Genomic DNA, 25000 nt, shown 5'->3' with positions numbered 1-25000 from the left:
TTTCTTTCATTACATGTTAAAGCACATGAAAGAGAGAAAATAAATGCCAAATTACTTTCTCAGACATTGCATTTTTAATCCCCTTACCCTGGTATACAGCTTGCAAGCATTGTTTGTTAACTTTTTCGATACACATGAAATACCCTCACTATGTTTGCTTATATGTTCATTCACTGCAGTTACCAGTACAAATGTATCAACATATGCATAATGGCATGTACATCCCTTATGGTATTGCAGCTCGGCACATTATTTCCTGGCATAACAATGTGTACATCCCTTATGGCATCACAGCTCGGCACATTATTTCCTGGCATAACGTTGTGTACATCCCTTATGGCATCACAGCTCGGCACATTATTTCCTGGCATAACGTCGTGTACATCCCTTATGGCATCACAGCTCGGCACATTATTTCCTGGCATAACGTTGTGTACATCCCTTATGGCATTGCAGCTCGGCACATTATTTCCTGGCATAACAATGTGTACATCCCTTATGGCATCACAGCTCGGCACATTATTTCCTGGCATAACGTTGTGTACATCCCTTATGGCATTGCAGCTCGGCACATTATTTCCTGGCATAGCAATGTGTACATCCCTTATGGCATCACAGCTCGGCACATTATTTCCTGGCATAACGTTGTGTACATCCCTTATGGCATTGCAGCTCGGCACATTATTTCCTGGCATAACGTTGTGTACATCCCTAATGGCATTGCAGCTCAGCACATTCTTTCCTGGCATAATGTTGTGTAAATCTCTTATGGCACTGCAGTTCGGCACATTATTTCCTGGCATAACATCGTGTACATCCTTTATGGCATTGCAGCTCAGCACATTATCTCCTGGCATAACGTCGTGTACATCCCTTATGGCATTGAAGCTAGGCACATTATTTCCTGGCATAACGTTGTGTATATCCCTTATGGTATTGCAGCTCAGCACATTGTTTCCTTTGGAGTTAGTAACCAAATCAGAAAAGCAAAAACCTTGTCTTTATAAACCATGGTCTAAGAAAGACAGCTTTCATCTCATACAGCGAACTACTGGCATGTGGTCATTCCTCATACAGTGAACTAGTGGCATGTGGTCATTCCTTAGAACAGTTTATCAGCAATGTGGTCCTTCCTCAGGAGAGTTTATCAGAACATTAGGACATAACAAGTACTCAAATTTGGTTTAGTTACTCAATGGTTATTTCACAAAATCTCATTTAGTTGAACTCAGAAAACTGAAGAGGCAACCCAGCAAAATATTTTTCATGAGTGCAAAGCCATCATGGCTTCTTGAAAGGGACACTGACCTGTGTAACTTCTAACTACTAAACAAACTCCAAAGCTGCTGACAAGAGGTAAATTATATTATTGTTACTGGGTCACTTGTTTTGTTTCCAAAGGTTAGACAAATGTGCTTTACAGGCAGCTGGCAAATAAAAGAATACAGATGTTTTCACTTCACTCATCCACTAGACCGGCCTAGATTTCAAAAGCGAACTATACTGCACTGTAAACGCAATTTCAAATTATGTGTCAGCATTTTATTTTTGCTTATGTTATTACCGAACATCTAAAGAAATGTTATTTGTAAAAACACACATGCATAAATATACTATGCTTTAATTTAAAGCCTATCCCAAAGGTACTTACCTGCAAGGGTTTGCCAGTTCTTCAGGAGTTATCTTGATAAATGGTGAAACTGGTTTCTCCACAAATGATCCGAAGCCCAGCCGAAATTTACTAGTGAGATCTGCCATTTTCTCAGAAAGCATGGATCCCAGTTGTTTTATTTCTTCAAGATCCTTTTTCATGGATGCAGAGAGATCCATCAAGTAATAAAGATCAACTGGATAGTCTTCGACTCGGCGGACACTCATTGTGAATGTTATCTTGCTACCTATTCGAGTACATTAGAAGAGAATTGTTTAAATGCAGCTGTTACATTCTGTCATATTTACTATCACCTAAGATTCTTCATTACCAAATTATTTTATTTTTTAACAATTTCATGTTGCTAAATCTTAATTTTGATATTGTAGCATGACTTTACCAATGTCCTCATCGTATTGCATTTGTCCATTTTAGAAAAGCTACACAGGGTCTTCATAAATATGGCCTGATTATGCATTTGGATATTCATTTGTAGTTATTTCCCATAATGACAGATTTGTTATCCTAGTTATCAATAAATGTAAGTCATTGAGCACAGCAAGTTGTAGAAAAAAAGGGATATAAATTTTTTTTCTAGAAAAGTGCCACTTCTTTTATTTTTGACTGGTATGAGTGAAATAAATCTGATAAGGAAGTAAACAAGGATGGCTATGAAATCTTTAGACAGTCTGCATCAAAATTTAGATATTACTTTCTTTTAGAGTACATAAAATACTGTGTTATTTTATGTATGTCACATTTATTGGCATCTATATCACGTTATTGAAAGTTTACTTAATCGAATCAATAAAGGTCGAACTTTATTGATCGATTTAGTAAAACATCGAATAACATAAAAAAAAACAAATTAAAAAAAATAAATAAATGGTCTAGGCAGGGGGGCAAGCTCCCGTGTACCCCCCACGTGGGGAGGCTGCACCCACCACACCCTCCCCGACTTAAATATACCAACTCCGAGGCTGCACTACATTGAGGTAAACAGAAATCTCCCCTTACAGAGATTTCCTTTTACTTGCACGATGTTCTTCACTTTCGATATTGTCACATGCCGACAATATCAGACCCGATATTGTCAGCTTACGACAACGTGAAGTAGACCCCATTTATTGATATAGCATAAAATTAAAGTAAATGTGGGGTTGAGTTTGACTTGAGTATAAACCCTTCAACATTGTTTGATGATGTCATTATTCTTGGATCAATGATCCTGCAATATTCCTTAATGATATCACTTCTCTTGAATCATCTGGTCTCCAGCATTCCTCGGTGATGTCACTTCTCTTGGGTCATTAAGCTCCAGGAGCAGCACAGGAATACCCCAGGCATAGTTTATTACACTACATGCTGTGCTAATCACGTGAGATCTGTTTCATTTTGATAACAAAGTAAATAGCACTAAGCCAATGACCATTTCGCTATGGTGACACAGGGAGAAAACATCTAAAGCATAGCGACATTTTAGAATAGCCAATCTACCTAACGGTACAATGTTAGGATTAACCAGAATACCTTTAGGAAATCCACACATACATGAAGAGAACATGTAAACTCTACCCAGGCAGAAACCACAGTCTAGGACTAAAATCCTGTTCATGAAGACAAACATCACAGCACTAACCACTATACTAGCATGCTACCTGTAGTAGCAATAGGTAGAGTCCATCCAGTTTTAGCAGTTTATGTACTACAGATGGCGACTTAATAATATCAGGTAAGACTTGAGTTTGGTAATTTTTTTTCTCATGTTCTTGCTGACATTTGTTGACTTGGAAATGCACTCTTCTTGTCCTTTTGTACCATTCAAAAGGGTATAGCCTAAGAAATAGAGACCATATGATATCCATCTCCACGTGCCAGACTACAATGGCTTTGGTGAATGAAACACATGCTTTCTCCTGCTGTGGAGAAGAGCTGATATCCCCAAGTGTATTACCCATCTGATGTATAACTCCTGGTCTCCATTGGGTCGGGTCGGATAATATAAAAGCTTTGTGTGCCCTCTCAAAAAAAGAAAAGAAATAGTTGGTCACCAGTGAATCAATTACTGTCCTGGGTCAAATTTCTAGCTGATGCTGTGGCACCTCTCACTCGTCAGTTCCATTTTACAAGCATCACAAAAGGAAACATGCCCTCTGCACTATCACATTACCTGTTTGACAAAAGTTAAAAATTATAATGGGCCCTAAATGTGCTCTAAATCAACAACGCAGGCAGTAAAGTGCCTTATTTTAAACCATCCCTGATGGCTGCCTGGATGACAACCTCTCTCTGTCCTATCTCATCCAGATAGGAACAAATGTGTTGACTGGCCAAGGGATGGTATGATGGTCAGCAGTTGGGAACAAATGTGTTGATTGGCCAAGGGATATGTCATATCCCATCCAGTTGGGAACAGATATGTTGACTGGCCAAGGGATGGTATGATGGTCAGCAGTTGGGAACAAATGTGTTGACTGGCCAAGGGATATGTCATGTCTCTTCCAGCTGGGAATAAATGTGTTGATTGGCCAAGGGATGGTATGATGGTCAGCAGTTGGGAACAAATGTGTTGACTGGCCAAGGGATGGTATGATGGTCAGAAGGCAGTAGGGGAAAAAAATCACATAAAAACTGATGATATGAAACCTTAACAAATTCTGTTGTCCTAGCCTTTGCTGTTATTATTTTTGAAGCTGACGCAATCTACACAATTCATGGAGAACTTCCTGAACTGCTTGTGATCCTTCATATGATCTGAGAAATGCAGAAATGTCATTCTTTAGAATTCAGTGATTTGACCAGTGCCTTTTGTGATAAGTCTTTTCAAAGAGCCATGGCTTTGGGAGTGCCCTTATTTTATTTCAGTTTGAAATGTAAGAGTTTTGGTCACATGATTTATAAAAAAACAAGTGCTATAAGAACTTAACTCTTTTGCTGAGCACTGGATAAAGGCAGAAAATTAAAGTTAGTGAACATATGATTACTCAGAAGCACTGACGAAGACACAAATATACAAGTGACAATCAGGAAGTGACGAAAAGAGAGGCAAATATTGAGTGCAGAAACAACAGAGAGAGGAACCAAATGTGCATAATGACTGTCAGTAGTCATGCAGCACTTGGCAACTTTAGCAACTACAATTCATAATCTGGCTTAAGTGCTATCCAAAGAGCACCCCCTTGTTAAGGGTAAGTAAATAAGAAACAGGCAGCCAATCGGTATGAATATACCCCCTGACAGCATGATACCTATCTGAAGTGAAAAAATAGTCCATCAACTTAAAAGAGTAGGAATGACAACCGCAGATTTCAAGGATGCAAAAGTCTGCTAAATTTGTCTCTATCAGAGGGACAAACAGGTGCAGAGAGAGGTCGAAAGAGAAGGTAAAAGACAGAAAATGAAGTGCAGCGAAGTGCGACAGAGGAATAATGTGCAACATGTGCAGAGCAGAGGCAGGACGTCTGCAGTTACCAACAAGATCAACACAGCAGACTGAGCATGTAATTGTTTGATCAGTGTTCTACCCCAGTAAAGAAATTCATATAAATAACACTCAGACTGCCTGTGTTAGTAAATACTCCCAATATAAGGAAACACTGTATTCTCGTGTGTGGTGAGGTACGTTATAGCAAGGAATTCTACAAAGGAGAAGATACTACAGTTTTAACAGCTAACAAAAGCAGCATCAACTAAACTCCCCAATGGCATTTTTAAGAGTTTCCTATCACAGCAGTTTTAAACTTTCTTCTTTTCCTGTTCTTGGAAACAGTTTAGGTGCACTTGGTAAGCACTTAGATGCACTACTCAAGAACAGGTATAGATATAGGAACTACTAGTGATCACCAATCATTTGCTATCAGATAGGTCTGGGAACATATCATTTCATCAAAGGTGGTTTCAGAGAATGCAAAGAAACTGAAACCAGTTTGCAGAAACAACTCGCATTGAAAGTGGACATTGCTTTTTTCTCCATTATTGATCAACCTCAGAGTCGGTATATATAATTCCAGGGGTTGTGGGGGCATCTCTCCCATGAGTGGCTTGCTCCTCCTGAAAAAATAAAAATAAAAAAGGTTTCAATGTTCGTTGAAGGCAGTTTTGACAAACTGGTTTCAGTTTCTTTGCATTCACTGAAACTACCTTTGACGAATCAAATGAATCCATATAGTCTCAACTCGTGGCACAGTGCCCCCACTCATTTTCATTTAATGTTTGCCATATTTAGAAATGTTGATATAGAGCTGTGAAAAGAGCATTGTGGAATGCAAGTAAATGACATACAGACATTGAAGCCATAAGCAAATTCAATATATTAGATTTTAAGTTTAACTAAATGTGAGCAATCTTGCCTAATGTTCCAAGCTATCAAAAATAGCACTGCACAGTAAATTAAAAAGACAAATGTTTACAATGATACATAAATCAAATGTGGAACTAGTACCTGCCTCCCTGACCTCCCTCCCAAAAAAGAGATATCTATTTTTTATGTACCCTTATGGTGTTGGATTGGGATAAAAGTGAAATAAATATATCCACACTCATTTTACAATGCTGCCATCATATATTTAAACAGCATACTTCCATACCCTAACCCACAGACTGGGATAAAAGCAGAGTGCCACAGTAACATATTCTAACTCGATGTTGTCAGGTGTATGTACACAACTGTGTTTGCTTGTATATTCCAACGTGTTGCTCCTTCATAGCACATTGCCAATGGATAAGCTATAGCAACTTTCTGTACAAATCTGTCAGGTATGACTGTGAAGAAAGTTATATAAAAAACGACCGTACTGTTCCCAATTCCTACATAAGCTATAGCAACTTTCTGTACAAATCGGTCAGGTATTACTGTGAAGAAAGTTATGGAAAAAATGACTGTACTATTCCCAACCTCTACATAAGCTATAGTGACTTTCTGAGACACCTTTAACCAGGGCCAGTTTACAACTAGGTGAGACCAAGGGCAGTGGTTAAAGGTGATGGTCCCCCTACTAGGTTTTTGTCAACCCCCCCCTTAAACAACTGAGGGTATAGGTGTCATCAAACCATAAGAAGATAGAGTCTAGATACTCTGTGATAACATTTAGCCTTATTTTTAAAATAATTACTTGTTAATTATTTTATTGTCATCCAGAAGAGTTTTGTATGTCCCCCACAACACGTACACACACACACACACACACACACACACACACACACACACACACACACACACACACACACATGCAAGCACGTACACACACACACACACACACACACACACACACACACACACACACACACACACACACACACACACACACACACACACACAAAACTGGTCTTCACACTGATCACTCACACTGCATGATTACTAACAGGCAAATTGGAGGAACATCACTTCATCTATTTTAGGTGTGGGAGATGTGCACAATGTTCCTATATTGCCGGGTGTAAAGAAATTAGAATACCCAGCTTGGGAATGACTTTAAGGGCAAATAGGTACAATAGTTGCTACTCCAAAGGAGTTCTGCTACAGGAACCACAGTATGGTACAGAGAGAACCAATGACGTTGAACCATGCTCCCTGACCAAAGGTAAATGTAGCTATGCCAGGCACTGTTCTACTATACAAACTATAGCATGGTACAGAGAGAACCAATGATGTTGAAGCATGCTTCTTATAAGTTCATAGGTAGGTACTAGGCTATCAGCCCAAGGGCCTATGTAAGCCTAGCCAACAAAGTTCCCTGGCTTATGCCATCTAAGAAAGTTAATTTCCTGTGCCCCTGTCGAGCAGAGCCACAGAAGTGATCCCCAGGGTGTATTTCCTATTTCCCATCCACTCATCAAGATTTTTCTTGAAGAGTGCTAATGAGGAACTTTGCTTGACATAGATGGGTAGCTTGTTCCAGAGTATAGGAAGTCTCTGGGACAGGAATCTACCCCTCCAGCATGTCCTGTTTATTGTGGTGACAAGGTTTAGGTCCCTAGAATGTGTAGCTCAGAGGGATTGGGATTTCGTTAGGTGTAGCATGTCCAACAGCCCTGCATTCGACATAGCTTTATATGTTAGGCAGAGATCTCCTTAGAGTAGGAGATATGCTACAGAATAAAGCTGGAGTTTTTGAGAAAGTCAGTGTAGGGCATCTGTTTGAGGCCAATAATCCTCTTTGTGAGGTACTTCTGTGGCATTTATAGCTGCTGCATATGTCTTGTGAGGTACATTCCAAAAGGGGCATTGTACTCTATAATGGGTCTAATGAGTGCCAAATAGAGGGGAACAATAACCTCTTTTTTTCTTGGATGTGAACCCTTTTGTGATGAGGTGTGCCACATAGAAGGATTTCCTGACTGTTGTGGCAATGTGATTATCAAAGGAGAGACTACTGTCCACCTGGGTCCCAAGGTCTCTTATCACACATTCAGTGTTAAGTAGTCTGACATTTATGTGGTAGTTCATGGGTACAGAGTTTTTACCAAAGGGAATGACATTGCACTTTTTGCATTGAGCTTGAGGCCATGGCTCTGACACCAGGCATCTGTCTCAGTGAGGCCCTTCTGTAGAATGTCCTCATCATTTGGGGACTTGACTATAGCTCCTAGTTTGCAGTCATCTGCGCACTTCATTAGCTAGAGTCCTTCTGTGTTAGCCTGTACTTCAGAGAAGTAGATACCAAACAGGAGAGGTCCCAGGACTGAACCCTGTGGTACTCCACTTGTCACTGGTTTGAAGTCAGATTTGGAGTCTGCAACTTTTACAGTGTGGGTTCTGTCAGTGAGCCAGTTGGCAGCCCATCTTGTGACGTAGGGATTTATACCTAGTTTATTGAGTTTAGAAATAATTCCAGAATGGGGGATGGTGTCGAAAGTCTTGGCGAGGTCAAGATAGGCTGTGTGAACCACCTTACCCTTGTCTACAGCTTTGGTGACTACCTCAAAGAAGTCAATCAGGTTCACAAGGCATGATCTGCCTTTCACAAACCCGAACTGGGTGGGGTCCAGAGTTTGGAGGTTACCAATGTCTATGTTTATGAGTTCCATGATGATACGTTCCATGGCCTTGCAGACCAGGCTTGTCAGGCTAATAGGGCGATAGTTCCCAGGATCAGTGGTGGCTCCCCCTTTGTGGAGTGGGATAACTGTTGCTGTGCGCCATTCAGTGGGCACTAAGCCTGATGTGAGACTATGATTGAACATGGTATTTAGGTGTGGAGCCAGTTTGTTCTGAAGTTCGTAAAAAATGCAGCCTGGGATGTTGTCCGGTCTTATGGATGCTGTGTTTTTGGTTTTAGAGAGTGCAGCTTTTACCTGCATAGATGAGATTACAGGGACTCTGCATTCTTCCTGTATAGATATGGGCCCTTTAGGGGGTCAGTGGGGGGTAACGTTAGCACTGAACCTATCTGCCAGGATGTTGACAATATCAGTTGGTTCTGTAATTTTCATGCCATTGTGCTGTAACTCAGAGCACATCTGGGTGTTGCCATTGAGATTCTTGACATAGTTATGGAATGCTTTGTGGTTGCCCTTAGAATCAGTGGTAATTTTGTTTTCATAACTAGCTTTGGAGGATCTTAAAAGGGATCTCAGCTTCTTACTGAGGCTGACCAGGGAGCTCCTCCACTCATGGGATTTAACTCTCTTTTGCAACAGTTTCTTCCTTATGTTGTAGAGTTTGTTTATGGTAGGGGACCACCAGATTGGCTTCCTTTTTTTGGAGGATAGCGTCTTGGTTCTGTTTGGGATAGCATGATCCATGCACTCGAGTAAGTGCTTATAGAGTGCATTTGTGTAGGATTCAGCAGTCTCATCTGCATGGGTGGCATGAAGTTCACCACTTCTGACTTAAGAAGCATGAAGTTGGCTTTGGAGAAATTTTTTACCATGGTTTCCTTAATGGTGGGCGGGAGCAGGATGCAGATATCTAGGGTGATTAGCTTATGGTTGGATCTGACCAACGAAGAGTTGCCTTCAGGTGTGAAACACTGGTCACATATGTCGGTAATGACTAGGTCTAGGATATTGTTGCCCCTGGTAGGGGTGTGGATAAGTTGATCCAGGGCACTGGAATTTATGAATTCCAGAAAGCATTGCGTGAAGGAGTTGGTACATGAGTAGTTTTCCCAGTTAATGGTGGGGTAGTTGAAATTGCTTAATTATTAGGGTGTTTTGTTGAACCCTAATATTTTCCAGTATATCAAGAAAAGAGAAGTGGGAATCCTGGGGCATGGTGGGGGATCTGTAGCAAGCTATAATTTGGATTGCAGTTTTGCCCAGAGTTAGTTGCACTTGGATAACCTAAGATGCATTATGTTGTGCAACTTGCCTGGAGGTGTGGATATTCTTAATGAATATAGACACACCTCCGCCTTTGGTGTTCTGGTCCAGGTTAGATGGCCAAAATGTGTGGTATGAGTTATAGCCTGGTAATGCAGGTGTGCTCTCTAGATCCTTGAACCAGGTCTCAATCACTGCACAGATATTGATGTTCTCCATTTTAAGGATTGCCTCAAGTGAGTGCATTTTGAGATTTTGACTTCTAACATTGAGTAGCATTACCCCCCGTTTTTGCTTGCCTGTTCCTGTTACGGTGGCGAATTTGTCATTTGAATCTTGCCTAAAAAAGGCACTATAGGGGGTGGCAAGACCCTTAGCCAGTATCCAAAATTCCAGGGGCGACATGTGCAGGCCATCTCTGGCAAAGCATCGTGGTCTGTCAACCATGTCGTCCCAGGCAGACAGATACTGGATCCCCTTAGAATGACACCAGAAGCTTAGCCAATTGTTGAAGTCAATCATTTTGTCCTTGTACTGCGGTATGATTCTGGGCGATGGCAGGATGCTACTCAGGGCTAGGGTCATACCTGCCTGGGCTACAAGATCTTGACCAAAGGTAAATGTAACTATGCCTGGCAATGTTCTACCATACGAACTACAGCATGGTACAGAGAAAACCAGTGACGTTGAACCATGTTCCCTGACCCAATGTAAATGTAACTGTGCCTGGCATTGTTCTACCATACAAACGACAACATGGTACAGAGAGAACCAATGACAATGAACCATGGCCCCTGACCAAAGGTGAATGTAACTATGCCTGGCAATGTTCTACCATATGAACTACAGCATGGTACAGAGAAAACCAGTGACGTTGAACCATGCTCCCTGACCAAAGGTAAATGTAACTATGCCTGGCATTGTTCTACCATACAAATTACAGTGTGGTACAGAGAGAACCAATGACAGTGAACCATGCTCCCTGACCAAAGATAAATGTAGCTATGCCAGGCATGGTTCTACCATAAAAACTACAGCATAAAACAGGGAGAACCAATGACAACAAACCATTCTCCCTGACCAAAGATGAATGTAACTATGCCTGTATTGAAAGAGAAAGTCATAACTTGTAGCTGTTTTTGTAGTCATTACCTGATCTAAGGAGTGAACATTTTCAATTAATACTCATAATGAAATAAACTGAAGCTAAGTACAAACCATCATTTACTGCCAGCTACATTTACTTGAAGAAACGGGCAAGCTGCAATAACTGCATATAGGTTTAAATAGTGATCTCAGCTGGGTTTGCCACTGTCCACAACCTGATGGTATGGTTTTGACTTGTATGAGGAAACTATAGCTAGTAAATACCCAGGCCTCAGGGAAGATGAAAAGACTCTGTAGAAAGAGCAGCCCAGCTAGGAATCTGTTGTTTCATGGTATTTGTTTCAGGCTATGCACTTTTGCCTGGTGAGTGAACAATGCAGTGGTTGCTTTAACCTGCCCTGCATTAAGTGCTGGATGGCTGCCCATTTGAATATGTATGGGATGACCTGTGAAAAGCTTCTTATAAATGCTGTTCAAAATCATTAATAGCTTCCACACAACTACTTCAGATGGGTCCTGTAATCTCCCCCACTGACCACCCCCATAATGTCCAGTCTTGATCTCCTTAATAAGAGAACCTCTCACTACAAAGATAAATGTAAATAATCTACAGTATACATATCCTAATCCTCATCTGAGGCCTCCTTGGCAGTGTGTTTTCAATTATTTGACCATTGAAGGATAAAATACATGAGTAAATAATTAAAACAAAATAATTTACTTTATTGCATATGTGGTTTGAGTTAACAGTTTGATAGCATGCCTAAAAAAGGCACTATAGGGGGCGGCAAGACCCTTAGCCAGTAACCGAAATCCCAGGGGCGACAAGTCAAAACCATACCATCAGGTTGTGGACAGTGGCAAACTCAGCTGAGATCACTATTTAAACCTATATGCAGTTATTGCAGCTTGCCCGTTTCTTCAAGTAAATGTAGCTGGCAGTAAATGATGGTTTGTAATTAGCTTGTAATTGCAGCTTGCCCGTTTCTTCAAGTAAATGTTATTCAAATCAAAACAGAAGTTTCTCAGAATTTTTTTCTAATAGTTCAGTTTAAGTAACTGTACAGTGTTTGGCGAGTAGCAGTTGTTAATGAGAAACTGATATGACAGTAGTTTTTGCAGTTGATGTCATGGTTAGTTTAGCATATATTTTTGTACATTACATGTGTTTTGACACTTTAAGAAAAACAACCCATTTGTACTGGAATAAAATTTCTCTTCTCTGTAAGTTTTAAACGAGTCGTATTGAATAACTGTAAATACATGAGAAGTACAGTGGAAATCTGCCCACCTAATTCCATGGTGCTATGCATTCCAGAAACAGCAAATTAAATTTGATGTGAGGAAGGAAACTATGAAGCAGACAGGAAGAGTTCAGGAATGACAAAGAGTTCTGTGAGCTTGGGGATTCTGGATATGCAGCCTGCAACGTTTTTTTTTTTTTTTTTTTAATTTCAAGTATAAAGTAGATTAACTATTGACATCATGAGACAATGCTGAAAAAAGGGCAAAAGTAGTGGGAATAAAGCACTGGTAAAGTATCCTGAAAGCGCCAAGAATCATTCCAAAATGTATTTACTCTGTTTCTTTTAGGTGACTGCCTCACCTTATCCAGGACTTGAACCCTTGCCTAAATTATGCTCTAGAATCCTGTGGCCCTTAAGCACCTCTCTACATGCTTTGCACATTCCGTTTCCGTAGTACTCATTGTGATCTCATTGTTTGGGTCTGAGGTGTATGTCATGTTAAATAACTTGTATTCAGAAAATTTCTTGCCAAATAAAGATTACATTTATCTTTTGATGTCAGGTGTGGATTTCATTTAGCTATAAGTTAAAAACCTGATTTTAATAGCATAATTTTAGCCTTTTTGTTTGCTTAATTTCAGACAGTGTATGATTGCATCATATATTAATTTATCAAAATACACAAGAATCAAATCACAGTTGACTGATGCCGGCATTTTTAAAATCTGTTTACTGAAAAATCCAAAATATTGAAAGAAAAAATGATCACAAAAGGAAAAGTTTCCTTTTGTAATCAGTTAACCAAAATCCTAGCATTAAATTCAAGCATACTTTGTCTGAACAGTGGTAACATTACAGAAAAGGATTTTTCTAAGGTGCAGGGTTGTGGTGTGGACAGTAGTAGGATCAGTATTTGGGTTATCATGCATTAGTAAAGTTGGACAGAGGGCTTCCCTTGTCCATCATTAGTAATGCATGCTAAGCCTAAGTCTAAGCCACCCTCTGCTCATCATCCCAAATCTGTACCTTACCTTCGAAAAGCCCGTGCCATAACACTACCACTACACAAGACACTCAGACACACACCACATACAGTAGCATAATATTAACTATATCCCTTTACCATCCCTTACTCAAAACCTAAACACAAACACTCACATACAAATTCCTAATGGCAAAACTTCAGTATATCCAAAAGTTTCAGCACTGAAATCGCAAAGCCCTTCTTACCTTACCCACACACTCATAGTCTTTGTCCTGCCACCATCTCCGGCACTCAGTAATGAAGACTCTCAACGAATTTTCAATTTTCCTAACAATTCACTCTCTATAAATGATAATTTGACCGAGTGAAGTTTATTGATACATACATAAATACGTATATAAGTATATAGATATATTGACATAGATATATAAATATATAGATATAGATATAGATATAGGTAGATAAATAGGTGTAATGAATGCATTTATTTTATTTATATGAAGCAGTGTGCACATATTTTACTTACCATCACTCTGAGTTTGTCATCAAGCTCTTACTACCACTTCATGCGTGGAATCAATCAGCATAACTAAGTAACATGCAAGGAAAAACGTCACACAATGCACACACAAACAAAACACACACACACACACACACACACACACACACACACACACACACACACACACACACACACACACACACACACACAAATAAAAACAACAAAAGCAAGCATTCATACATGAATCGAACAGATGTATGGCAGAAGTTCATCTTACTAGTGTTCAACACTGAAACGTGTGAAAAATAGGAGGAGAATTGCAGACAACACTTATGTGTGTTTTTTTTTTTTTTTTTTTTTATATTGAGCACTGCAAGTCAAATTATGACCACAATCAACCAAACAAAAAGGTTAGCTTAGAATGACTGTCCATGTCCATTTGGAACTACTGCCAAGTTATTCAGCAGTCCTGCGTTACTGCATTCCTTCTCTAGTTATACAAGTTCTGCCAAGGAAGGCCTTAAGTAGCAACCATTATGTCTCATCCTCCCTGTCATCTGATTCTTTAGTTAAATAAGTTAGGGAGTGAAATCAGTTAGGAGAGGCTAAAGAAAAATGAAGTTTTTGTTTCACAGCTCCAGAATAACTCTGGTGGTTTAGTCCTTGACTTGGCCAAACATTTTGTTCTCTTATCTGGCCGTTCCTAAGGAGTTTCTAGAGAACATACTAGAAACATAGGCAGATGTGGTGGATGAGGAATATAAAAAGGATTGTGCCTTGCCTGACTTGTCAAAAAAATTACTAAAGAAAATGGCCTCAGCTCCCTGGCTTTATGCAGAACCACTTTCTGTGTTCAGGTACTTACTAATCTAGTATCTAAGATGGCTAGCATAGGCCCTAGAGATAATTCTCGCACACTTTCTTCTTCCAGTAGAGATTGTCCATTAAGGAGTAATGCCAGCTGCCATTCAATGAAACGTATTAGTTGAATCCAGTCTTTGTCCTTGGGAAGTCACTGATGTGGAGATTTCTTCTTTTGACCTGGTATTTTAAGTCATCTACCTTTAATTATTTCTTGTATCAGGCTACTATTTTTTATAGTTAGGAAGTGCGCCAGCATGTGTGTGTGTGTGTGTGTGTGTGTGTGTGTGTGTGTGTGTGTGTGTGTGTGTGTGTGTGTGTAAGGGGTACCTGTAGTCTTTGAAAAGCCATTTGCTGTCTCTCCATAAAGGGAGTGATCATTGCTAGTTGTTTCTGACAGGACTGACTTAACTCCCAGAAGGTATAAGTATCCTGCAGAATCTCCTTCAGTAATGCTATGGAGTTTATGAATGGTCATAGGCTATAACAATCTCAAACCTTGAGCTCCATGATATTAGGGTTTCCCATTATGCCATCATGCTGATGGTTCGAACAGTTTATTTTCAGGTATACATGATGTATATTAATTTAACACTGACACCAACTGTATTAAGTTCAGTTTTTAAAAACAGAGTGAACTGGCTACAAGAAAAAGTCTACAAATAGATATTTTCATCGCAATTGCCAAGAGTGACATTTCCTGGACTTAAGAAGACATTCCATCTCATGTATGCCCTTAACATACCCCTGTACTATCACACATTCAAATTTGCACACCATGCTAGCAAAATGGCTATCAGATTCACTAATAATATGTAGTTTGGGAAGTTCAGTTGTGCCTTTTATAAACTTTCAATTATAAGCATTTCTTTTAACTGTATACTAGACAAATGCATGCCAAACCTATCAACCAGCTGGATGACTTGCAATTTTGAGCCTGTTTTTTTTGGGGGGTCGGGGGGATATTTGGTTGGATGTCCATGTAGTTTGCAGCTGTGACTTTGAAGCTTGTACTGTTCATACTTTTTAATAAATACTTAGCAATGTTCATAAACGTGGTGTGTGCAAAAAGGAAGGATGAAGAGGTGACAAATTATCTCATGCACAGCGGGGGAGTGGCATGTGTACCATGGCTAATTAGTACTGCACAGTTCACATAAAATGCATTGTAAACAGCAAATAGTGCTGAAGTATGCTGTGATGGTAGAATACAGCAATTACTGTCCAAGACATGGGTACAAACATGGTGATCACAGTAAATGTGCCAGTTGCAGCAGCTGTCCTACATGCAGTGAGAGCTGCATGCAACGCCAAAGGCAACATGATAATTCTCAATATACATAGTCATATTGTCATAAAGCAAGCTGTGTAGAATGGATGCCACAACATTAAACTTACTGTGTGAGAAGTGCAGGGCCATGGAAGTACATAGCTCTAGGGACAGACCAATTCCCTGCAGACAAGGCTGTTTTAGCCAGTGGCACATTTTAGCAACCTGGAGAACTATGCAACCAAGCATACAGGTGCACCAAAAACATAATACAGTATATATATGGATACCTGAAAGTTAACGTGGTTTTGTTGTCTGCACGTATCTTTATGATATTTAAGTTTTGAATACTGCTTTGTCCAACTGAACTGTAGCAAATTTTTCAGTGGAGACTCGGGGAGAAAGCCTTCACAGCCTATGTATAAAATATATAATGTTCAAAAATTACAGATATCGACAGTAATTAATATAACTTCGAGCATAGACACATCAATAAAAGAGTACAAGTTGATTAATATAACTAAGATACTATGTATTAATTTCCGACATATTTTTAAAATATTCAGTGTTTGGTCTGTGCTGTTATATAGCCCGGTACACAGCAAGGCTATTGTAAGTTTATTGATAATTTTTTGTATTATCAAGACTTAGTATAACTTTATACTAAGACTTCTTACCTATATATATACTGATGATAAAACAAACGATAACAGCAAACTAGTCTCTTCCTATTTCTAGACTTGTCTAAAGCCATCGACACATTTTGTCACAGCAAATGTCTACTTCAAATGTCCTCAGTAGGTCTCTCTCAGCTCATCCTTCTATGGTTCAAATGCTGCTTATACAACAGGTTATACAACAGGTATCAGTCAGTAAAATGGCACTTCACTCTCTCTGTGTACTTCCCAGTCAACAACGGTGTACCACAAAGCTCTATCCTTAGTTCGCTACTCTTTAACATTCACACCAACACCCTCCACACATCCTCACAACAGGCCTCCCTAATACAGTACACAGATTACTCTACACTCATTTGCACATCTGACAACATCACACCTCAAACAAATTAGACAAGAATCTTTAACAACAACTGAAACATGGCTTTGCATCACACAACTCATGCTCAACCCTACAAACACACAAATTACTTCTTTTCTCCCAAAAATCCCCCTCCCATGAAAAAAACAAAATCTAAAATTGTCTGTCTTGATAATACAACCATTGAAGCCACCTCTCATAGCAAATTATGAGGGATGATATTGGATTACAATCTTAAATTTAACCTGTATATACAAATCTGCATAAGAAAAACTCATCAAAAACTGGGGATGCTTTATAGAGCCCAAAACTTTCTCACCAAAACAACTAAAGCTACACTTGCCACTACTTATCTCCTCCCCACACTTCTTTATGGTGCTCCCATCCTTACTAGCATCTGGGCTTCGCAAAAATTAAAACTTGAACAATGCTATAACAAAATTACTAAATTTGCACCAAATACCCCTTTCTGAACCCACCTCTGTATGAGACTAAAAGCCTAAATTGGTTAGAACTATCTGATCAACTAAAATATTTATTTATTTTTTATTTATTTAACATTTGTTTGCCAGGATAGTCTGACTGGACAACAAGTGTCCTTTTTCAGCAGAGTCCTGGGGAGAAAAACTCTGTAAGTTTACAGAGGGAAGAAAAATTTACAAAAGAGACATTACAGAGTAGTAGCATGCAGATTGTAGACTTTACAGCAGTTAGTATACAATAACAGGATATTACCCATTTTGGTTGAAAATACAAGTGTACAAAATATACAGTGAGAGTAGATAAGAACCTGGTAGAGCATTGCAAGATATTTCACAATTGAATAAGAGTATATAAATGTTTAAGTTTCCATATATACATTCAAGCAAATATACATGAAAAGCATATATATATATATATATATATATATATATATATATATATATATATATATATATATATATATATATATATATATGTATATGTGTGTATATATAATATATATATATATATATATATATATATGTATATGTGTGTATATATAATATATATATATATATATATATATATATATATATATATTTATTTATATATAGATATACACACACGCACATGCATACACTCATATAGAGGTATAGTTAGAGCATGTTTGTGTTGTCCAGGACAGATGGGGTGTAGAAAGAGTTTGTGGATGAGGCTTCAGGGGGTCAATTATAGTTTCATAGATGGTTGGTGAAAAGAACAGAAGTGAAACTGAATTGCAAAATCTTAGGGATGACAAATGATTTAAATGCAACTACTTGCATAACAATAAGTTATGAAGATTACTTACATCTCAAAGTAGGAAAGATTCCTCGAAACTATACTCACAAAAATATAAGATATTCAAGAAAATTTGTATACTTTACAAGACAAACTCAGGAAATTTATGCTTGGCTGTTACAGGGAATTATATAACATTACATGTGTACAAAATGCTCAATGAATTGAGGAACGGATTGATGAAACTCTAGAGTAATCTTTTAACACCTTTAATGTGACATTACAAGATGAAAAAGATGGCATATCTTCCTTGAAAAGAACTAAAGAACAGGTTCAGAATTATATGTGACTTTCAAAGATGAACTTGCCCTTATATTTTGCCATTAGTACATTTTCCGAAAATTAACAGTTAGGAAGTTTACATTTCTATGCGATAAGCAGAATAAATAATGATTGAAAATAAATCAGAGTTGGTACATTACTAGAATATTATCACCCTATATCAGTTTTGAATGTTGGCTATAGAATTATAGCTAAGGTAATAAATAAAAACGGTCTATATTAGTTCATCAAAACTTCAATTCAATAAATACCTATTCATCGACCACTATTCAATGAACGTTCACATCAGTGCATTTTTTCCCAGGGCACTGAGTTAGTAGGCCAACATGTGGAAATTTGCCCTTTTCCCCACCGTAGTGTGATCTCGGAGTTGGTATATATAAGTAGGGGGTGTGGGGGTGCAGCCTCCAATTTGGTGGTTTTGTTATACTGCCGTGTGTATCACTCTGTATGGTGGCCTACTAAATTAGTTATTTGGGAAAACATTTATTGATTTGTGCATTTGATAAAAAGATAGTTCTTTGAATCGGGGTCGATGAATAGGTATTCTTGGAATTGCCGTTTTGATGAAATAATATAGACCCAATAAAAATAGTAATTCAGCTTGGAAATATATTAATAGATACATAATTTGGCTTTTACCCAGGCAGATCAATGCACAAAGTAAATAAATATCTTCAACTAGTGATATATATATATATATATATATATATATATATATATATATATATATATATATAAGATATCTAATAAGAAGAAGAATTCACCTAAAATCAGTTTGATAAATTGACCGCTTAAATAGCATTTATATTTGGCATGTTGTCCAATATTACTCACTTCCGCAAGCAATAACGACTATGATTTATAATTGTATGGAACAAATGCTACACATATTAAAATAAATGGAGGCAAATCTGAAGAATTTGTTATATCTACTATTATAAGATAAGGTCGCCTACTTTCTGCATTCTTGCTTGTTGCTGTTGTGTCTTTCGGCTTTTCCCGGTTAGGGGTTGCCACAGCGGAACTCTGGTCCATTAATGATTTGTAGTTGATTTTTACATGCTGAGTTACCAGCCCTGACGCACAACCTTCAACAAAGGTATGCCCATTCACGCATGTCTCCACGCAGAAGACGCTCTAGGTGAGAATCGAACCGGACAACGTCTTACTGTGAGGTGACAACGCTACCTTCTGCATTCTTGCTTGTACTAGTTGTAAATCCACCTTTATTTAAAGTACAGAATTTGATGTCTGGTGTTCCTTTTATAATGGGGAACTTACACATATTGCCCATGTAGATGGTATTGTTGTTATTATTAGATCTTTCAAAACAAATATTAAGAAATTGAATATATATATTTTTACCATTGCTAAAGACTTAGTAAGATAAAATTATTAACTGTTGGAAATCTAAAAGACTGGTACTTCAAACAACACAATGCAATTTAATGAATACTAATGAAGAAATGATACTTATGGTTCTTAATTTCCTATTTTTAGGAGTGTCATATGCTTCAAACCATTATACAATTTTGCACATTATTTATAAGAGAATGGCTTACAAATGCTTGGTCCTCAATGTCCTACTTGGATACAAGGCATCATTATTCTTTCAGGAAAACTTGGCTTAGATGGGCCGCCTGGGTCATTAGCCTTGTAACAATCTATGAATCTATAAATGATATTATTATAAGAACAAGACGGAAATCATATTTCTGTTTACTTGGATGTGTGAATATTGTGAATATAGTGGTGCTCCTTCTGATTTTATTTCTTGTTTGAAGCTTTCATATTGACATGCATATCTTGGCACTCACTGGTAGTTATAGTATCATGGCTACCCTTGTCATGACTCATGATGCATGTGCTGCTTGATCCTGCAATGTTGTACTAAACATCCTGGTACACCAATAGTCACATCATCAGGGCTACCCAGGTTAGTCTGGTCAGTTTAGGTAACAGCGGTTACATGTTTAGTGACATCAGCCACAGAATTTGCCAAGCAGAACTGAATGATGGCTTTGTCAGCCCTGTATGGGGAACCAACAGGTGTCTGTCATCAATGTTCCTGGCACAATTGTTGAGCTAGTGTTTGCTATGTACATCAGTTTAATGTTTGACATCTGCAGCACATCTGCAAATCTGCAAATGAAAACAGCTAGATTGTTAAGGTGGGTGCATACAGCCACACTACAGGTAGCTGGCAGACATGTTTTGTCATGGCTTCCTGCAGTCACTGAAATCACAGCCTCAACAGAAACTGTAACATGTTTCTGTCCTGTTTGATGTAGAATATCTGGTTTACATACAGTTGTGGCATGTCAGTGCATAAATGTTTCAGCATTAGCAGCAGGAAAATACATGTTATATGACATTACAGCAGACACGTGCAGGGCTCCCGCTTCCATTACCCCGGATGCGACAGATGGACCTTGTGTTACAAAAAATACCAGGAAATACTCATATAAAATCAACATTATTGTTAGTGACAGCTACTCGTATAAAATCACCATTATCACTAGTGATAACTACTCATATAAAATCGTTATCGCTAGTGATAACTACTCATAAAATCATTGTTATTGCTTGTGATAACTACTCATATAAAATCATCATTATTACTAGTGATAACTACTCATATAAAATCACCATTATCACTAATGATAACTACTCATATAAAATCATTATTACTAGTGATAACTACTCATATAAAATCATTGTTATCGCTAGTGATAACTACTCATATAAAATCATTGTTATCGCTAATGATAACTACTCATACAAAATCATCATTATTACTAGTAATAACTACTCATATAAAAAAACATTATCACTGGGTCTATATTCGAACATCGAAGTATTAAAACTTCGAATATTCTGATATAGAACACTATTCAGTGAACGCTAAAAATAGCGAAGCTTCAGAACAGCGAATTCTTTCCTTGGGAAAGAATTTGGTTGGCCATTTCTGTGGCTTCAATATTCTTAGCGGTATGGTGGAAAGTTACGGGTTGTGTTCAGGTAAGTGTGCGATTGTTTGTACGTTAGGGTTAGGGGTCGGTTAAGTGGGTTAGGGCGTGGGTTAGGCGTGTGTGTGATAGTGATAGACTTTAGGGTTAGGGGCAGTTTAAGTGAGTTAGGGTTAGGGTGCGGATTAGGTGAGTGCGCGATAGTGACAGACCTTAGGGTTAGGGTTTGGGTTAAGGTAAGTGGGTAGATAGTAGTGTATGTTTAGTTTAGTGTAGCGTTAGATGTAGGAATTTAAGTGTATGTGTGTGGTTGCTGTTTGTTTGATGTGCTTGTGTTGTGTGTATGTGTTTCGGAGCAGCAAATTTTTTTCATGGGAAAAAATTTGCTGTTCTGAATGTTCAATATTTTCATGTTTAGATGTTTTGGGGCCAATGAAATAGCGTTTGCTATTTCATCTTTAGATAACATGATATAAATGCTTATCACTAGTGATAACTACTCATATAAAATCATTGTTATTACTAGTGATAACTACTCATATAAAATCATCATTATTACTAGTGATAACTACTCATATAAAATCATCATTATTACTAGTGATAACTACTCATATAAAATGACTATTATTGTTAATGACAAACCATCTATCTCACATTCACTTTCCAGGCACACTCCCTTCATACTGGTCATCTGGAATTGACGCTCTGCTCTTAAGTGTCCATGACCACCGCAACATTTATGTCCTCTACCAACTCTATGATTGACACTCACTATGATCTCTGTTGCTTCTGTGCTGCAATAGATGAGTGGGAATTAGTTCTCCTCATCTGTGAAGGTTCCCCTTTTGGTGATAGCCAGGTATCCTTAAATCTTCTCAGGTTAATCTATGAAGAAGGTGTCTTTGGCACACAACTGTGGCACACCATTCATGATTATATTCCAGCACATTCCATAAAAGACAATGGCATCTGAAAAATAATGAGATGTAACTAAAGCTGCATATGCTTGGACAGTGAATGAGCAGGTACTTTGTCCAGTGTTTAACTACACCTGAAACCGCAGTGCATGAGTGGTCTGCTGATATGTATGTGCCTTTCTGTTCTAGCACACAGTAAGGTGAGAGCCATGTTCAACAACAGCAGTAATAGTCATCAACATGCATGCATTACACATGGCTGGAGTAGCCACCATGACATCACGTATGCATGTAATACCAGTCATATGATTCCATGGCTTTCTGCTGTTGTAAACTGAGAAATCAAAAGGCCAGCACACAGTGGTGTTAAATGTTAATATTAGACTTTAATATAACGGTGTGTTGGCCTTTTGATTTTTCATTTGACTGAGGTGTTTTGGGTCCATGCTCTTGCTGTACTTGCAGGGGAGTATTCTGTTTCCTGCTGCTGTACACAACTTTACCAGTCATGAAGTCCTTCAGCTGTACTCACTTTGTGCAACATCTATATGCATATTACGCACAAACTGACACAAACACAGGCATTTGTTATGGCCAATATCACTGTACATACATGTGTATGCTCCCAGCCACATTTATTCCATGTGGTTTCATCCTAACATGACCTAATACCATTGTCATGTTGATTAAGATGGCAAATCAAGTAAGAGAAACCACAAGCTTCAGTAGGCCCTGAACCACACTGTGGAGTAGTCAATATACCAATATTATTTATAGGCCATATTCAGCCTTGTAAGGAATGGTTATTTGGCATATATACTTTGGAGGGGGGGGCATGAACCTCAAATTGGTGTAACATTGTATGTGACCAGTTCGCAGACGTGGATACCTAGTGGATGGCTGAGCAATGCAGAATGTACTCTGACTCAAATCTGCAGAAACTGTAGTGGGCATTTTGACAAAAACTACATGAACCATTTGGTAGGTAATGCTAGAATTTTACTCTTCACAAGGCTTGTCATAATGGTACATTAACTGAAACCAGACTGATTCCTTGCAAGTATTTTATGGGAGAAATAGGATGCAAAGTCAACATGAGTAATGGCTTTGGAAGCACTGCAGTGAGTACATTGTAACTGATGTTATCATGATGTGGGTGACAGGATGTGCAATGTGGCACACCCATCAGTATGTGGCAGCAAGTAAAGTGCCATAAATTGAAGCAATGCATCTTTAAAGTCAACGAAGCAAACATAATTTGGATGAATGGATGGGACCCTCACTGAATGTAATAGCACATAATGTTAAAGGTTCCAGCAGTGCAGCTGTGGAAACCAATGCCTGATACACCATAAGGTTGAGTAGTGCATCCCTGGCAGGGTGGATACGTGAATTATGGCTACATGAGTTTAGCTATGATGGCAGGCAGTTACACATCTAGAATGACAAATCTGATCAAAATGGAGCTAGGTTCATTATGTTCACAAGCTCAAGTGTCTCCAAGTAACCATTTTCTGTAGACTACACAAGGATGTGTTAAAGAGATGTGCTTCCCATACCAAAATAAAAATGATTCTGCATTTTAAGTTAAATTTAGTATCTGACAAAGGTATAGTAGGATGCATAAAAAAAGTAAGAGAAGAAAAAAAACAGAAAAAGTTAGAAAAAGATTTGCTGATTCTTCCATTTGTTACATACTTATTTCCCAAAATGCACTCTTGTCTAATACTTGCAAGTAGGTAATAAATCAATACTTCCTACTGATAAAGCTTTATTATCTAATATTATGATTCTTGTTATTTTGTATTTGTTTCATGCATCGTTCTGCATACGAAAATCGTGTTGCGTATGGCAGTCTTCCTGCATAATCAGTGTGCGTTTGGTAACATTATGTACTATGTTATTATAATGCCATAGGCTGATAAATATTCATAACATAAGATTATTAACATTTTGAAAGTATAAACTGGTACATAGAAACCTAAAGTGACAGACATACTAAAAGAACAAGAAGTAAGCAGTAAACAGACCAAAACAGTACATTTCCTAGCTTTATAATATATGAGGTTTAAAACATTTTAGAAAATATCCGTAGCTGTTTGCAAACTAGGTAAAAGTTGCTGCAATAAAACTACTGAAGTTCTGTAAGAGACACACACACACCTGGTGCAGAAGAACTGATCTCACCATTAATGTGGTGTCAGGAGACTTGGCAAAAATGATATAAATTAAGATTATTAAGTAAACAGCAGAATCATGAAAAAGTGATATCACCTTTAAACATGAAGGGAAGACAGCAGATAATTTAATGATTGACTACTGTGTATCTACAAAGGCAGAAACGTTTTCCTACTGTTTGTCAAGTTTTGATCTGATACATTTAACTTGGCAGAATTTGTTGCTTTTCACAGTTGATTTGACTGCTTGTGTGGTTTTAAGCGTGCATCAGCAATGAATTCTATTTTTTTTTTGTGAGAGATTTCTCCCTTATTTTTGCTGTTGTAACTGAGGTGTTGGTGTATATAGGTTTGGGGCTGTGGGAGGCTTGAAAACACTTTTTTTTTTTTAATTTTTGTCAGTATGAGCTGATGATTTTATTTTTGT

At 38.2% G+C, this 25000-nt stretch overlaps 1 protein-coding gene across 1 annotated transcript in view; it reads right to left on the bottom strand.

Moving 5' to 3' along the window:
• The window catches only part of ITGB6 (integrin subunit beta 6), a 920643-nt gene that overhangs the window by 643460 nt on the left and 252183 nt on the right, over positions 1 to 25000 (bottom strand). Inside the window, exon 5 of the mRNA XM_044074743.1 lies at positions 1652 to 1898. Within this exon, the coding sequence (XP_043930678.1) occupies positions 1652 to 1898 (247 nt within the window). The remainder of the gene's footprint in view (positions 1 to 1651; positions 1899 to 25000) is intronic.

Source organism: Protopterus annectens, chromosome 6.part0 (genome assembly GCF_019279795.1).
Source record: "Protopterus annectens isolate FY-2018-M chromosome 6.part0, PAN1.0, whole genome shotgun sequence".
Taxonomy (NCBI): Eukaryota; Metazoa; Chordata; order Ceratodontiformes; family Protopteridae; genus Protopterus; species Protopterus annectens.
This window is presented reverse-complemented; position numbering and strand designations above follow the sequence as displayed.